The sequence below is a fragment of the Dasypus novemcinctus genome, chromosome 24 (genome assembly GCF_030445035.2).
Source record: "Dasypus novemcinctus isolate mDasNov1 chromosome 24, mDasNov1.1.hap2, whole genome shotgun sequence".
NCBI classification, from domain to species: domain Eukaryota; kingdom Metazoa; phylum Chordata; class Mammalia; order Cingulata; family Dasypodidae; genus Dasypus; species Dasypus novemcinctus.
In genome coordinates, this window is record NC_080696.1 from 15,297,552 (window position 1) to 15,315,093 (window position 17,542).

The 17,542-nt window shown below is 40.0% G+C and overlaps 1 protein-coding gene across 2 annotated transcripts; it reads left to right on the plus strand.

Annotated features, from left to right (window-relative positions):
* Positions 1-5,569: 5,569 nt before the first annotated feature.
* On the plus strand, positions 5,570-17,269 carry SNRPB2 (small nuclear ribonucleoprotein polypeptide B2). Of its 2 annotated transcripts, XM_071211562.1 has the most exons (8): positions 5,617-5,665; positions 6,632-6,702; positions 7,235-7,324; positions 7,765-7,937; positions 13,904-14,044; positions 14,892-14,942; positions 16,386-16,474; positions 16,897-17,269. In XM_071211562.1, exons 3-8 carry the CDS (start codon positions 7,261-7,263, stop codon positions 17,054-17,056), a joined length of 678 nt encoding a protein of 225 aa, XP_071067663.1. In that variant the 5' UTR covers positions 5,617-5,665; positions 6,632-6,702; positions 7,235-7,260; the 3' UTR covers positions 17,057-17,269. The 2 variants fall into 2 exon arrangements, with proteins under 2 accessions (XP_058143578.1, XP_071067663.1); XM_058287595.2 differs by lacking the exon at positions 6,632-6,702 and having other exon boundaries at positions 5,570-5,665.
* Positions 17,270-17,542: the final 273 nt, after the last annotated feature.

Here is a 17,542-nt window from a genome sequence, read left to right on the forward strand (position 1 = left end):
ACTTTCCCGAGATGGTTTCAGTTAGGGTGTAAGCTCAGGATGGGCTAGGTTGTGCTGCTTGTGATGGTTGGGCTGTTGTGTCAACTCGGCCAGGGAATTGTGCCCAGGTGTTTGGTCAGGCAAGCACTGGGCTAACTGTAACACAAGGGCATTTATGGGCCTTAGTCACCATTGACTTTAGTGCAGTGGTAAATCACAGACAGCTGATTACAATTACATCCATCAGGGAGCTTGCCATCAGCACTGAGTGACGCTTAACCCAATCAGTTGAATCCCTTAAAAGGGGAAGTGATTCCAGCATTGAGAGAGAATTTCCCAGCTCGTCTTTGGACAGCCAACATCTCTCATAACTCGTCAAGAATCTTCACTGGACTTTCATCAGAGCTCCTGGTTGCAGCCTGCCTGCCAAACCTGGGCTTGTGCATCCCCACGGCTGCAAGAGAGACCCTGATAAATCTCTTACTATCGACGGACATCCCTTGCTGGTTCTGTTTCCCTAGAGAACCCTGACTAATACACTGCCTTAACAAATATCCCCTAAATCTCACCTAATTATTCCTTACTTATGTTACATAACCAATTTTAGCTGGCGGTCGTGAGAGTGGGGAGCCCTTTAATCACTGCAGTCACTTGGGGACCCAGACTTGACAGAAGTTCCATCTTGGGATATGTTTCCAAGAACATGAAGGTGAGAAAAAGGGCATTTGGCAACTTGTACACTGGTTTTTAATGCTTCTGTCAGGAAGTAATGTATCTCATTCCCCCACTTTATTAGCCAAAGCAAGTCACATGGCTATGCCAAATTTCAAAGGGTATAGAGAATTGCAGTTCCTCCAGGAGTCTGGAAAGAGACTAAGAACCAGAATATTTTTGCACAATTGTAATGACTGCCACAAATCAGAAAGTGATCCAGGACCTCAAAAGTAATGAAGTAACCTCTTGCCAAGCGGAAACAAAATTTCTAGACTTTCTTACTCTGACTGAAGACATTTCCAAGAGCCCAGTAGAAGACAGTTAAAATAAAGGAAGTTTTCAGGTAAATAGCCTCCTCTTCGAAATAGTTGGGTTATATTTGCCTAAGAAGACAGTATTCAGTGTCTGATAGTATCTCTGTGGGTTGAGAGTAAACCTCTCCAATAAGGGATAGTCTTTCAACCGTTCTTAGAGAGGAAATGCTTAGGGTCTTGCTGCTCAAAATGTGATGGGAGGGACAGCAGCAGTAGCATCATCTGGAAGCTTACTAGAAATGCAGATCCTCAGGCCTTCTCCCAGCCCCACCGAGTCAGTTTGAGTTTAATATAACCCAGATCCATACACACATTAACCTTTGAGAAGCCCTGGATTAGAAATGTGAGGTATGCTCATGAAGTTAACCATCTCTCGAGTCTGAAATCACACAATTAGGGAACTCCATTTTTTTTTAAAGCTTTTTTCTTTTAATTTGGATTTTCCTGCTGGCTTAAGACCCCAGAGAATTTACGGCATTAAATCATAGGAGAAACAAAACCTGCTGTACTTAAGAATTTTATTTGCATAATATTTTTCTTGTTAGGTGGGTCTCAGGGGACTGGCAGCTCATTATTCTAGTCTCAGGGGAATGGCAGTTGTGTGATATTACCTTAGCAGAGGACAGATGATAGCATACTGAGCACAATCTGTGCATCTCCCAATATTGAGCGATAAGAAGTGCAGCCCGCCTCCTCTCCTCACTTCCTTGGATTAATTATCAGGACCCCCGAAGCCAAACAATTGCTTCCAAACTTAATGGAACACATACATTATCACAGCCTGCTTCAGATTCCGCCTATTTTGGGGAAAGGATATATCCAAATGTACATGACTGACACCCCATTATTAACATTAATAATAGTCATACATTAACATTAATAAAAGTAGCACACAACAGAGGTATAGTCATTTCTGTTGCCTTTTTTCCTTCCCTAAAAATAATAATGTGTCCATAAAATAAATAAAACAGAAAGGCTCAAGTGAAGTAAAAAATAAATAATGCACAAAACTATGTCCTTCTTGAATTTTGGGGGTGCTTTTTAGAAAGTTTCAGTCAACATAATTTCAACCTGAATTTCAAGCTGAATTGGTACTCAACAATAAGGCCTAGATTTGTTTAATGTATATTGTGAAAATAATTTCATTCTACATAAATTTTTTTTTAAGTTTTTTTTTTACCTTTTCCCTTCCACTCCTTCCCTACCCAGTTGTCTGCTCTCTATGTCCATTCACTGTGTGCTCTTCTGTGCCCGCTTCTATCCTTATCAGCGGCACCAGAAATCTGTGTTTCTTTTTGTTGCGTCATCTTGCTGTGTCAGCTCTCCGTGTGTGCAGCGCCATTCCTGGGCAGGCTGCACTTTCTTTCGCGCTGGGCAGCTCTCCTTACGGGGCGCACTCCTTGCGCGTGGGGCTCCCCTAGACGGGGGACACCCCTGCGTGGCACGGCACTCCTTGCGCGCATCAGCACTGCACATGGGCCAGCTCCACACGGGTCAAGGAGGCCCAGGGTTTGAACCGTGGACCTCCCATGTGGTAGGCAGATGCCCTATCCACTGGGCCAAGTCCACCCGGCATAACATTCTTAATGCAATCACCACCTGGGGGGGAAAGAGAGGATATAAACAAATTATATGTACACTTTGTGGCTCTATATAACATAAATGAGCCAAAATTTATCCACCAGAGTTTTATGATGTATTTTCCTTTAAACATGGCCCCTTCTCAAAACTAATGCAGTTAAGACACTGACAGCATTTAAGGAGAGACATAAAACTCATGCAGATAATGCAGGAAAATATACATGTATTCAGAGTCACTGAGATGCTTCAGTTATCATCCCTATAATTTAAGTTTTGACAGTTTTATTGCCAACTGTTTGTAGCACCTTTTCTGCTATCTCTAAAATAAGCAAGTTTTTGTCATCAAAAGCTATATGAAGTTTAGCTAGGGTGTTATAGTTTTGCCTCTGGATTTCATTTGATAAAAAACCTGTTTCACAGGAAAGTAAATCATGTTGCCTAACTGAAATATGAAAAGTTGGAACTGAGCAGAACTCCATTTGCTCTTGTTATTTTTTAAAAAATGTTTGTTCTTGATATCCGATTCCTACCCTGATCTTTAAGAGGTGAATCTGGTCTTACAGGAATGGATTCTTCAGAGTACACCTGAACAAGGATAAGATACTATAATGACGTTAAAATAGTTATATAACCAGACCATTAAGCCTTCTTGCAAAACCAGAAAACCTTCTCTTTGCTCTTCAGTCCTGCTTTCAATCACTGGTTTCTCAAGATCACTCAGGAAACCACCAGTGACCATTAACAGGCTATTGGAAAACCGAAAGTGATAGTCCTAGGATGGGAAAATGCACTGGCTCTTTTTTGAAGAATTTGCAAGTAGGAAGGCAGAACATTGCCACTGATTTGACACCAGAAGATTTCCTTCTGAGAGTCTAATGTACAGGAGCCATAATATATTTGTTAATGGTATAGTCTGTCTTAAGCTTCTGTGCTTACCATTTTCTTTTCTTCCCAGGTGGAGAGTCTTTCATAGTCACATCTCATCCTCTTTTAACAATTAAAAGTCCTTGTGCTGATCTATTGGTTCAACACAGTTGATAGCCTGCTTTCAGAAAAATAGTTTAACCATCATCATTATCAAACAGAATTAACAAGTTGCTCATATGTCCATGATAATAAGCAAGGCAGCTTGTCCTTTATTGCTTAATTTTTTTTTAAAGATATATTTTATTTATTCCCCACCCCCCACCCGCTTCCCTCTGTTGTCTGTTTTCTGTGTCCATTCACTATGTGGTCTTCTCTGTCTGCTTGTATTCTCTCTAGGCGGCTCCAGGAACGGACCCTGGGACCTTCCAGAGTGGGAGAGAGGCGATTACTCTCTTGCGCCACCTCAACTCCCTGTTCTGCTACATCTTCTTATCTTCTCTCCTCTGTGTCTCTTGTTGCATCATCTTGCTGCACCAGCTCTCCATGTGGGCCAACACTCTTGTGCAGGGCGACATTCCCACATGGGCCGGCACTCTGCGTGGGCCAGCTTGCCCTCACCAGGAGGCCCTGGGCATCAAACCCTGGACCTCCTATATGGTAGACAGGAGCCCAACTGGTTGAGCCACATCTGTTTCCCTACTTAAATATTTTTGTATTTATATTATACTGTTTTTCTATTGGTTTAGAATATACTCATAATGTCTTAATGGAGGCAGGACTATTTACATTTTTCTACTGTAATTTCACTTTTCTTCTAATGTTTATATCTATATAATAAAAGAATGCTTTTCTGTGATGGCTTAACATTATTTCCTACACTTCTGTGCATTTTCATAAGACATCACATTTTAGTGTTTGACTAATTTTCCATCATGTTCTTTCATTCAGTCAACAAATATTTGAGTACCAGCCATTTTCCTGGTTACCGAGGGTACTTGGTGAACAAAACAGACAAAAATCCCCACCCTCAGGTTACTTATACTCCAGTGTAGCTTATTTCCTAACTGACCAATCATCTCCATGTTTTTGCAACTCTAGGTGCCCCTTTAAAATAAAAATTCCCAGTTGTTAAAACCACCCTATCTGCCCCTTGACTTTATCCATATGTCCTAGTCATGCCAGCATTTAAGAAATAACATTTATGAACCATTTATTTTGTGCCTAGCACTTTACATTTAGCTCTTTTAATCTTCACAATAATTCTAGAAGGAGCTACTACTGTGATCCCTATTTTACAGATTAGGGGAGTCAGGTTCAGAGAAATAACTTAAAGGGAGGATACAAGAATAGATTCCACAACCTTGGCTGTAACAACCATTTTATATTCCATCGGTTTATGCTAAATCTGTTGCATGTATGAGTCAGTAAACACGTTCCAATTCTTTAAATTCCTAGTCAGCTCGGCTTAGACACCAACTTTTTTGATTACTCTGGGAAAGTCTAGGCATTTCGGTGGGAAGGGTGACAGGAAATTAATGGTTTTTGAGTGAGGTGAGGTAGATAATCTTAAGGGTGTTCGGTTACCCTACCAGCACGGTTATCGCCTCTAGTGAGAGAGCCCGACAGGGACGTCAGTCATTTCAGTTGGCTCTGGGGCCTCAAACTGAGCTGCCCCTGAGATTCAAGCTTAACAGCAGTATTGGAGAGCTCCTTCAGCATCCCAGGAATGGGAAGAGACTTGGAGCGGCGGGGTAACTACAGGCTGCCCAGGAGGTGTTCAGAGGGGGCTGCCAGCATCCATACACGGGCATCTGCCCCAGTAGGCAGGACCAGGGGCTGCGCCTGTAAAATGATATGATTTGGGGTGACGAAGTGCACCGTTGTATGGGGTGAAACCGCGCAAGGTCGTGGAAGACGAAACGAATCACTCCTTCCCTGTTTTCTTACTCCAGGGCCCCATGATCTCCGTTTAACCCACATACCACCCGGGCCCACTTCCCATTTTCCTTTCCCAGCCCTTCTCCCCGCCCGCCAGGCGTGCGCATGCGCAGAGAGATTTCCGAGGGGGCGCCGGAGAGCGCGAGGCATCGATCCACTCTGCACTCGGCCTCTTGACTTGCCGCGCTCGATAGAGGCGCGTGGTAGCGTTACTTCCGGTGCCGGCTCCGTTTCCGGCTGTCGGCCCGTAAGAGAGACGGCGGACGCCTCAGGTGGGTTGGAACGCCTTTTACCTCGCCTTTTTGGGGGCTACTGTTTGCAGTTTTGCCCGACCCTTCCCTGTCGGAGCTGGGAGCGGACGAGGCGCGGTGGTGGGGGTCGGGGCGCGTCCGTCCGTCCCGGGATTGGCGGAGAGGTCGGCGAAGGGGCGAGGGAGGAATGGAGCCTGAAGCTCCGGCTCCGGGAGGCCTGCGAATTTAGGAGCCTTGTGCCTAGCGGGACGGAGTTGGCGTGGCCGTGTCTGTGGACGTTGGGCCAGGGCCTTGGGCTAGCGTGCCTGTACCTGGGAAGGCGGCAGCCTCGCGCGGACTAAGTAAATAACGAGTGCTTGGGCGAGATGTTCGGTATGCGCTTTCAGGGACCTTCCAGCGCTCGCTTTTGGATTGGGGAGGCGGCTTTGGGTGCCCCTGCACTAGTTGAGGCCATTCGCAAACCTCGCAGAAGTTGCAAGACCTCCCCACCCCCATGGTCTCCTCGTTTTCGTTTTCACCTGTCTCTAACACTCTCCCAGCTGCTATTCCTTCGTGTCTTTACATAGGAAATCTCAGGTCTCTGAGAAGAGTTACATTTTAGCTGTTACCTGTACAGTTACGTTCCTGTTAGTAGGCTCTAGGCTTGTGCATGATCTTATGCAGTTCACAAACAGTGGAGGCTCAGTAAATATTTGTGAAAGAAAGGAGTATGTGATGCTTTCAAGCAGATAAAGCAAGGTCACAATTTGCAACAAATAACTAGTGAAATAGTGAAAGAAAAAAGTGGTGTGAAAGAAGACCCAAGAGAAAGAGTTTGAAGATAAGGATATTTCCCAGGCCTGCTGCAAGATCTTAGGCAAGTCCCTTAGCATGTGGTACCTATTATTAATAATAGCTCTTTTAAGTCCTTACAGCCAGTGCAAGAGCTGTGCATTTAGTCTTCTGAGTTCTACTGGGTCGCTGCTGCTAACCATCTCCATATTACAGCTGCAGACTTGGAGGCTTGAGAGATAAGGAACAAGCAATTTGGAAGGAGCAAAGTCAGGATTTGAATTCAGGTCTAACTGGTACTAGAGTCTAAGCTTTTAACATCACACAATACTGCTTTTTCTGAGCCCAGAGGAGTCAGGACAGATGGTAGTATATGAAAGTGCTTTGAGAGTGTGCCCGTGAAGTCGTGCTTGGCAAACTCCATTAATGTTCTATGTTAATGATTTTTACTGAATGTACCTTTGCTAGTATTTTTAAAAATTTTCTTCGGGTCTATTCAATTTTTAAATAATTTCATTAAAAAACAAAGGTAGTTCACTAGGTAAATGGCAAAATGGTATCACTTGTCGTAAGTGAAAGGTAAATGCTTTGGATAAAATAATATTATTAAACTCTGATAGTCAAGGTTTTGAGTCTGAGGAGTGTTCTCTTTTTGTTTAAAAAGGACTAGCAAATGTTGGAGAGGATTAAACACTTCTACCAAAGTGACATTTTCTTGTAATCGGAATTGAAAGAGAATCAAGAAGTGTTGTGTCCCTGTGCCATGTTACTATGATTTAATGCTCCCTGTTTATAACAGAATATGTAACCTCTCTTTAGGTTATTTGGACAGTTTAACCCAAAACATGGATATCAGACCAAATCATACAATTTATATCAACAATATGAATGACAAAATTAAAAAAGAAGGTAAGTGCTTTTTATAAAATATTGGTTTACAACCAAAGTGTGTTTAATCAGTATTGTCTCTAAAAAATTGTACTGCCATCAGGCAGCTCATCTATATGTCTTTCTCAGGACCTGAAATAATTGTGTGCACACACCCCATTCCCTTTCCCCCTTGCACTTTTTGTAAGAATTTACAGCTTTTTAGATAAAATAAAAACAGGAACCAATAGATAATGTGTTAGTCTCTTTTTACTCAAAGATGCATTGGTATCATATAGCTTTAAATTACATAGCCAACAGGAATACTATTATGTGGTTTTATTAAAATATATAAATTTATATACATACGCATATATATATGGTGGGGGGACACTCAATGCAGTGTCATTTTATTAAGACTTTTGTCATTGTTTCATTTACCAATAATTTGTTTCCGCTCTAATTTCTCAAATTTTGCACAGAATTGAAGCGATCCCTGTATGCCCTGTTCTCTCAGTTTGGCCATGTGGTAGACATTGTAGCTTTAAAGACTATGAAGATGAGGGGGCAGGCCTTTGTTATATTTAAAGAACTGGGCTCATCCACAAATGCCTTAAGGCAGTTACAAGGATTTCCATTTTATGGTAAACCAATGGTAAGTCAATCTTATTTTTTTGGATTTAATCATTTTTACTGGTATGGTGATTTGTAAATGAATACTTGAAATGATGGCTCTTGCTTTTTTTAAAATTTATTTTTAATTTATTTTTAAAAGATACTTAGATTACAAAAAATGTTACATAAAAAATGTAAGGGATTCCCGTATGCCCCACTCCCCACACCTCCCACTTTGCCCCACATTAACAAATTCTTTCATTAGTGTGGTACATTCATTGCAATTGATGAACAGTTTTTGGAAAGTTGACACACAGCATGGATTATAGTTTACACTGTAGTTTACACTCTCTCCCACTCCATTCTGTAGGTATGGAAGGATATATAATGTCCCATATTTATTGCTTTCTGCTTTTAAATTCCGTGTGCTGGACACATACTTTCTAAAAGCTGTGACTCTTAAATAAGCTTAGTTGCATTGGAGGTCAGACATGTGGATGTTTAGGTTTCTTTATGAGCTAAGGCAAGTCTGTCTCATTATTTAAGAGATGTTTGAGGGCCAACACTGTACCAGGCCCCAATTAGGTTTGGAACATACAGAAGTGAACAAGACGAAGATGCCTTCATGGTGCTTGTGTCCCAGTGAAGGAGATGGACAAAGGAGCAAATAAAGTAGAATATGTGGGCATTTCCTGGGTGCTTGGGTGCTAGGCATGACACTGTTGTAGGCATTTTATGTTATTTAAACCTCAAACCACCCTCTGAGGTGCACATTGCCTCCACTGTACCCATGAGAAAAGTAAAACATAAGGTACCATGCCAGTCAGTGACAGTGATGGGTTCCTAACCAGTCAGTCTGACTTCACAGCCAAGTTCTTAACCACCGTTTTCTACCAGCTTTAGGCATGCTAGGTCCTGATGAAGAGTGGGGCCCTAATTTTTGTAAGCACTGTGAAAGAAACATATGTGCTGATAGGATGGGGCAGGGAGGGTTACTGACTACTTAGAAACGGTGGTCAGGAAAGAGGAGGAGACATTTAAGCTCAGATATGAAGGAAAAGGTTGGTACACCTGCCTTCCAGCAGTGGGAACAGCAAACGCAAGTGCCCCAAGGAGGGAAAGAGCTGCGTGTTTTGAGAACTGAAAGGCAGCCAGCACACGTGGGGAGCATGGGTGAGAGCTATACCAGATGAGGTTGGGGAGGTGGTGTTGAAGGTCATGGAATGGTGTTTGGGTTTTATTTATGTATTTATATAAACATTTGTAATAAGAGTTTCATTTCATTCTCCGTTTGACAGATCAAATGGGCAAAAACAAAATACATTGGGATATAGAATATTTTAAAGAATGATAGTATAGACAATCTTGTCTCAAAAACTAGAAATTGGGAAGCAGATGTGGCTTAAGTGATAGGAGCTTCTGCCTACCTTATGGGAGGACCTGGGTTCAATCCCTGGGGCCTCCTGGTGGAAAGGAAGAGGAAAGTTTGCCCACGCCACAAGTCTGAGTCCCCACACAAGTACCTGTGTGGTGAGCCAGTGCCCTGCACAAGTGAGTCACGCAGCAAGATGATGATGCATCAAAAGAGAGACAAGGGGAGAGTCAAGGTGAAGCGCAGCAGAAACCAGGAGCTGAGATGGCTCAATTGACAGGGAACCTCTCTCCCCATCGTAGGTCTCCAGGATCAAATCCCAGTGAATCCTAGAGGAGAGAAAATGAGAAGAGAAGGCAACACAGACAGTAAAAACAGCAGGGCAGGAGAAGGGGAAGGGGGGGAAATAAATAAGTTTTTTAAAAACCAACAAAAACTAGAAATTAATAAGAAAATTCAAAAGTTCTGCCTGTAAATTTATAGAACACAAATATATATCATGTGAAAGGATGAATGATTAATGCAATCTGAAGAGAAATCGTGTGAAATTAAAAATTGTGACTCAGAGGAAATCCTATGTGAAATTTGAGAAAACGCTATAGGAAGTACTACATATAAGAAGCTTTGCAGGGGAAGCAGATGTGGCTCAAGCAATTGGGCTCCCGTCTACCATATAGGAGGTCCAGGGTTCGATACCTAGGGCCTCCTGGTGAAGGCAAGTTGGGCCATGCAGAGTGCTGGCCTGCGTGGAGTGCTGGCCCACACAGATTGCTGACGCAGCAAGATGATGCAACAAAAAAAGACAGAGGAGAGAGAACAGGAGATGCAGCAGACCAGGGAGCTGAGGTGGCACAAGAGAATGATCGCCTCTCTCCCACTCTGGAAGGTCCCAGGATCAGTTCCTGCAGCTGCCTAAGGAGAATACAAGCAGCTACAGAAGAACACAGTGAATGGGCACAAGAAAGCGGACAATGGGGGGTAGGAGGAAATAAAAATAAATTTTTGGAGAAAAAAGCTTTGCAATGGAGACAAAGAAATGATCTTCGGGAAATTCATGGTTTTGAATTCATAGGTTCTATTAATAACTGAGTGGAAAGGAAATAGTTACGGATGGAGAGTTTTAAGCTGGGGAGTGATGTGAGACTCACATCTGGTTGCTGGGTGGAGACGGGATTGTGGGGCGGGAGCTGGGGAACTCGTTAGGATGTTCCTAGTGTAAGAGATGGTGGAGGATTGGACTAGGGTCGAGACTGGGTGTAGAGCAGTGGGTTCTAGAGGTGAGTGAGTACACAGTACCGAGGGTATGAATTCCAAAGTGCTTTTCTTGGACTGGAGTACGAAGTCGTGTGGTAGTGGGGAAAGAGCCAAAAATTTCAAGGGCTCGGGTCCCTATTCTTGTTCTGCCATTAACTGGTTCTGTGTCTTTGGTCAGTTTTACCACCTCTAAAATGGCAGCAGTTTGAATGTTCTTTGGTCTGATCAGGGGGTCAGCAAATTTTTTGTGTAAAGTGTCAAATAATAAATATTTGAGGCTATTTGGGTCACATGTGGCCTCTGTTGCATATTCTTTATTTTTAAACAGTCTTTTAAAATAAATGATAAAAAATATTTGTAATTTACGAACCATACGAAAACTGGCCATGGGCTGGATTTTGCCCACAGGTTATGGTTTACAGAACACAGGCTTAATCCCTTCATTTTACAGATGAAGATTTATGTACAGAGAGGTTAATTGGTTGTCAAGGGTATATTGATATAACCAGTGGCAGCATCAGGACTTGAAAGCTAATGTCGTAAGCCCTTTTTTGTGAATTCTTTTTTCCTATAGTGGGAGTGAGCACACTTTTTCTGTAAAGGCCAGGTAGTAAATATTTTAGCCTTTGTGGACCAGATGATCTCTGCAACTATTCAGTACCACCTTTTTAACAGGGAAAACAGCAATATGCAGTTTGTAAGTGAGTGGGTGTGGCTGTGTTAAGTCAAACTTAATTTGTAAGAACAGATGTTTTTGGCTATCAGCTGTTGTTTGCAATCCTACTTTATACCATACTTAATTCAGGACTGAGCACTTTTTGTCTGTCACTGGAGCAAAACTTCTTTATCCAGCTCTGCTCTGTTCTTTCTTTGCAGCTGACTAGGCACCATCTGTATGAAAGGGCCCATCTCAGAAAACTGGGATGGTATCAACATACCCTAAGTTTCAGTAAATTTGGTATTTCCTCAAACTAGCTGATTTTTCTTATGTTACTTTGAAGAAAGCGTAATCGAGATCTCATTTGGCAGAAGTATAAGAATGGTTTTAGTTCAGATCTAAAATTATATTAATATGAAGGAGCAGTTTCTTCCTGTAGAGGATTTCAGGGCTGTTTTGCTGAATTGATATGGCAAGGCTGCATGTTCCTGTTGGTCAGATTCAGGAAAGCTGAAATTTGCTGTGTTTGGCTCCAGCTTTACCTTGCCAAATAATATTATTCCAAATCAGTGAGAGAAAAACTCAGACCGATTTTATATTGAAGGCATTTTAGGTCAAATCTCCAACTTTCTGGGAGGAGAGAAGGATATTCTCTGAGCTGTCTTGTTTGTATTTATTTAGATGGTTTTAGTTGCTCTTCTGTTTTAAGTCCAACATACCAGATCTGCAATGAACATATTTGCCATAACTTGGAATTCACAATAAATAAAATTACTCTCTCTGATTCAAGGACATTTGGCTACTCAGTGCCACAGATACCTCAGTAAAGTACAGTAAAGCCATCATCCTAAGGGCTTCTGTCACTGTTGAAACCTGTGGCATAAATGTAAATCTTTGCCTCTTATTTGTCTTTAAGCTGTCGGTGACTTTTATCTCTTATGGGTGTTCAGTCTAGACTAGGGATCTTCAACCTTAACACTTTTTACATTTTGAAACCAGGTAATTTTTCATTAGGAGGGCTGTCCTGTGCTTGTTGGCTGTTTAACCACACCCTAGCCTCTACCTGCTAGATTCCAGGAGCACTCCTTGTGAGAATCAACAGTGTCTCCAGCCACTTGTCCCCTGGGGGGGGGGGCAAAATCATTCCTGGTTAAAAACCAGTGGTTTAGACCAGCTAAGAGCTATGGCTCAGATCAGAGATTTTTGCAAGTGGTACCGTCCCAAGGACATACTTAGGCTTACGCTCTTATAAAGACAGATCAAACCACCGAAGATCTATTCAGGCCAGGGACAAAGTTGGAGACCTGAAGGAGTAGGGAGGGAATCCTTGAGACCAAGTCAGAAATTAGTCTAAGCTGGATATCCATTTCTGTTCTAGCATTTCATGGATAAGTATACCCTTTATTACAGAGTACCCCTGGCTTTTATTTTCCCTGTTCTAATGTCCCCCCAAATAAAGAGTTTTATATCAGGTGGCCTGTCTCCTTTTGCGTAAGTGAGGATGTGGAGAATTTAGTTGCTTTCAGGGCTGAGTTCACTTAGAGCTGCTGTGGCTAGCAGCCCACACCAGCCAGAGAAAGCCCCGGTACCGAGGCATATGCCCAGGCTCCCCTCTTATTTCTTCAATACATTCATTTCTAACTGAAGTAAAGGGGAAAATTGCTCTTGCATTTGACAGATTCCGTTTTCTAACCCACACTGCTTTGAAATGTCACTTTTTCTTTTCACACTGAGAAAAAATTCTTAAAATACAAGGCAATTTTAAATAGTACTTTGTAGAACTACTATATTTTGATATGATCAGAGGTACTTTTTCAATACCAGAGAAGAAATGTTTCCTTAAAATGGAAGTTGGAATTTATAACACACTCCTTAGATAACAGTTTATCTCGTGGCAAAAATATTTGTTCAGTTAATTGGTGATAAAATTAGCTATGTGATAATGCTTTAGGCCAGGGTCTTGCTACTCAAAATGTGGTCCCCAGACAAGCAGCGTCATGATCCTTATGAGCTTGTAAGAAATGCAGACCTTCTGCATCAGAGTCTCCCCTTTTATAAGCTTTCTGGGTAATTAGAACGCACATTATTGTTTATGGGATGCTCTTCTAGAGCAATGTTTCTGAGTGCTTTTCTATTGTCTTCTGCTCTTCCTACTGGCTGTGACTTAGTTTGAAAAAGCAAATGGCCTATTACATTACCTATGAAGCCATCTTTTTCTTTCCTTTCTAAACAATTTAAATTTAAGCTGGTGCCATTGTGAATGTCATTTCTTTTTTAAAAATTAATTAGATCAGATTCAAAGAAAAGCCATTCCCAAGCTTTGGTACTGTAGCTGTTGGAAGTAACAGATTCCATATGACACTTTCCATATCCAATTGATACTTCTTGATCTTTCCGTTGGGGGTGGTTCCTAAAGGGTAGAAAGCTTTCCAACACAGTTTTCTCTATTCTTTTATTGTATGGAAAGAAGCAGTGGTACACATACTTAAAATCCTGTTTTCCCATATGGAAATGTATGGTTTTTCTTTTTACAAACACATTGGAAGTATAAGTTTAAGTTATGAATCAAGGACAGTTTATTTTTTTGGCTCTCAGTACATTTTAACAGATTTCCTTAGGGATGTTTTTAAAATTACCTTACTTGGATAATGAAATTTGAAATATTAATGACTAGTGTGAACAGTCTTCAGTCTAATGAAAATTGATCTGTTTTTTTAAATAGCGAATCCAATATGCAAAAACAGATTCTGATATAATATCTAAAATGCGTGGCACATTTGCTGATAAAGAAAAGAAAAAAGAAAAGAAAAAAGCCAAAACCGTGGAACAGGCTGCAATAACTGCAAACAAAAAGCCTGGTCTGGTAAGGTTGACAAAAGTTAATTTTTTTTTTCTTTTTTTTTTATTTTAATTTTAATTTTTTGGTGTTAAAAACTCACTGGAAATGTCTTTCTTTTCCATGAGGGATAATTTTTGAGGGGTGTATAGTATGTGCTTAAAAGGTGACTTTTTAAGAAGCTGGAATGTTTGAGTTAATGAAATCTCAATATGTTTAAGCAACAAATTAAAAATGTATTTATGCAGATTTACATTAACCAGTTTTATTTGAATTTGCATAGTATTTAATTCCATTAGTCTCCAAAATATGTTAGTATCTACTGGCTTAATTCTCAAGCCCTGCTGCTTAAGAAATAATACTGTAGTATTATATTTACTCACGTGGCTATCGTATAGCTACTCAGTACTGTAGGGGTTATCTTTAATCTTGAGTAACTACTCAGTACGTCTTTCTTTGAGCAATTTAGAAATGTAAAATCTAATTTGATATACCAGACCAAAGATAAACTATTTTCCGAAAAGTAGCTACTTCTAGATTGAAAGTGATTAGATTTCTACTTCACTGAGTATAATGCTTAACTTGCCTCTGTTTGAGGTTGAAAAAAGAAAGACTGATACTTAGTGTTTCTCTTACATGTTTCTCTGTCGTTGTCAAGTTTAGAAGTTAAATTTTACAGTTTAGGGTACATTTTTCAAAAATAATATGACAAACACATGAATATTTGAATCCAAGTTAAGATGTAAATTCTTAACGGTAAAATTAAATGGTATAAAAATCTTTTGAAATTAATGTTATTTTTATGATTAATTATAAACACCTGGTGCTTTTTTTGTAAGAGGTGGCTTTTTAACTGTTTTCTTTTTTTATTTAGGGAACACCAAATTCAGCTAACACCCAAGGAAATACAACACCAAATCCTCAGGTAATATTTTTTCCAAGGTATTACTTTAAAATAAAATGAAAGAACAATAAATTGTTAGTGCATATCTCCAAAGACAGAAAATAATTCACTAGGAACACAATATATTAAAACATAGAGCACTTTAATGTAGACACGCACTTCTCAAAACATTTTTAGCTTTTTTTTTAAGAGAGAAAAAACCCAAATCTAAGTTTATTTCAGTGATTAATCATTTTGACAGGATCAAAATGGCAGCTTTTAAAGTATGTCAGCACCCGGGCAAACATTTTTGTTTTCCTCCCAGTGTGTAGCCCAGGACTTTAATATCCACATCTCTGGGTGACAGGTAAGGTGATGGGCTTTCTTTCTCAACAGCTGGCTGCAGCCCTGAACCATCTTTTCTCATAGTCATGTACTCTTAGGGAAAGTTATTTTACAGAGTTGTGCTTGCTCACACTTTCTCAGCACAAATGTGTTTTGCCTTTTTTTTTAAAAATTTCTTTATGTAAATGTTTTAGGAACTCCTTATCAAGTCTCTCCCCATAAATGTCTTAAGGAAAAAACCTTAATTATGTACTAATAGGGTCATACTTGCTTACTCAGATGCTAGAGTCCGACCCAGAGAATTTCCTGCACTACTGAGGCCTTTTTCCTCTGATTTTAGGTTATTTGCACTTTCTTATAAATAACCTGCTTCCCTTTCTTTGAACTCTCTCAACAATGATAGCCCAGATCAGAAAAGCCAGCACTTAATACTCTAAGGTTGAAGATTGTTGATTGATTGTTCCTTTCACCTGATCGTTTCTCTTCCATGAAACTAACCTGAAGATAGAGATCTTCTTTAATACACTATAGGACTCTCTCATTGTAGTGCCCCATAACCTTAGAGTGGGTTGTCTGATAAGTAATTGAATACCTCATAACAATGCTTGTTTCTACTTAATTATGTATAACTAGATACTTAAAACTGCAATAAAAAAGAAAGTCACCAAGTAGTGGTAATGATTCTGGCTCTGAATTTTCTTACATGCGCCAGAAAACAACAGTGCAGAAGAATTGAGTATAGTGCAGAGTAACATCTGAGCATTTCTACTCAGTACCCAGCAAAGGGGGGTGACATGCTGCCTTCTCTAGTTGGGTTAGGGTCTTTTGATTTTGACTAATTGCCAGATACTTAACATATAAAAGTATCGCCACATACTTAACACTTACATGTAAAATTAGTAATCTTCCCAATTTTTATTAAGTGACTTGAAAAATATCTTCGTTTTGTAACTGTAGGCATAAATTCATTTCTCTGGGGTCATTGCTTTTCTGCTTTAGTGCTTGGTACAGTGAGATTTCCCAAGCCTTTGTAATCTGTGCGTAGCTCTCTGAAGTTTAGGCTTTAATGTAAAAACCTGTGGTTTACAATACCTTTTTTTATACTTAGGAGCTTACTCTGCCTCTTTTTCTTTTTAATAGGTTCCTGATTACCCTCCAAACTATATTTTGTTCCTTAATAATTTACCAGAAGAAACTAATGAGATGATGTTATCCATGCTGTTTAATCAGTAAGTTTTTTCATAAGGAAATCTGTGTCTCTTGAGAGTCTTCTGACAGGACAAACAGCACTTTTGTAGATTGACTTCTTTCATGCATCACAGAACAGTAGTTCCCTTATGGGTTCATTGGTTTGATCTGGGATTAATTGTGGTTTGAAGCTAGTTTGCAGGTTTAGTAGATAAAAAGCTAAATTTCTTTTAAGGTTTGAATTATTAATTCTAATGGTTGAGTAAAATAGGAAACAAGGCTCTGCTATAATGACAATTGAATTAGCTTATATTAGTCTATATTTCTTTCAGGGTATTAACTATACTTCAAGATCTTCCTATTTAGGATTCTTTGTAGGGTATGATACTTTTCCTGGACTGATATCAGGAGATTGTTTAACAAATTTTGTGTATTTAACTATGTATAAATTTTTTTTCTTTAGGTTCCCTGGTTTCAAGGAAGTCCGTTTGGTACCTGGAAGACATGACATTGCTTTCGTTGAGTTTGAAAATGATGGGCAGGCTGGAGCTGCCAGGGATGCTTTACAAGGATTTAAGATCACTCCATCCCATGCCATGAAGATCACCTATGCCAAGAAATAACGTTTGGGACAGTCTTCATTAAAGGACTTGGTCTTATTTATAGTATTTGTTTTCATAATACTGGTCAGGCCATTTTTAATAGTTGGGAATCGGGTATAATGAAAGCCGAAATTTGTGAAGGACTTTAAAAATTATCTGGTCTTTCATTAGCTATACAGAGCTGTGAAATACAAAGGCCTTAATTTTGTACAATAAACTTTTGTTTGTATTTTATATCTTATGCTTTGTTTCATTGGTCCATTGCCCTATCAAGTGCTTATTTTAGTGTAGAACACATATTCGGGTATATAAAACTATGTCATAACATGCTTTCCTAGTGTTACTTTGGAGCAGCTAATGGTATAGAAACATTGAACCATTTTAATAAAAGCAAAGGAGGATTAGATCACAGGAGGTAGTAAAATTTGTTGAATTAATGGCAAACATAATCATCCTGGGTATTAGTAGAAAATGAGGCCTAGGTAGGATTTAAATTTTATCTTTGTA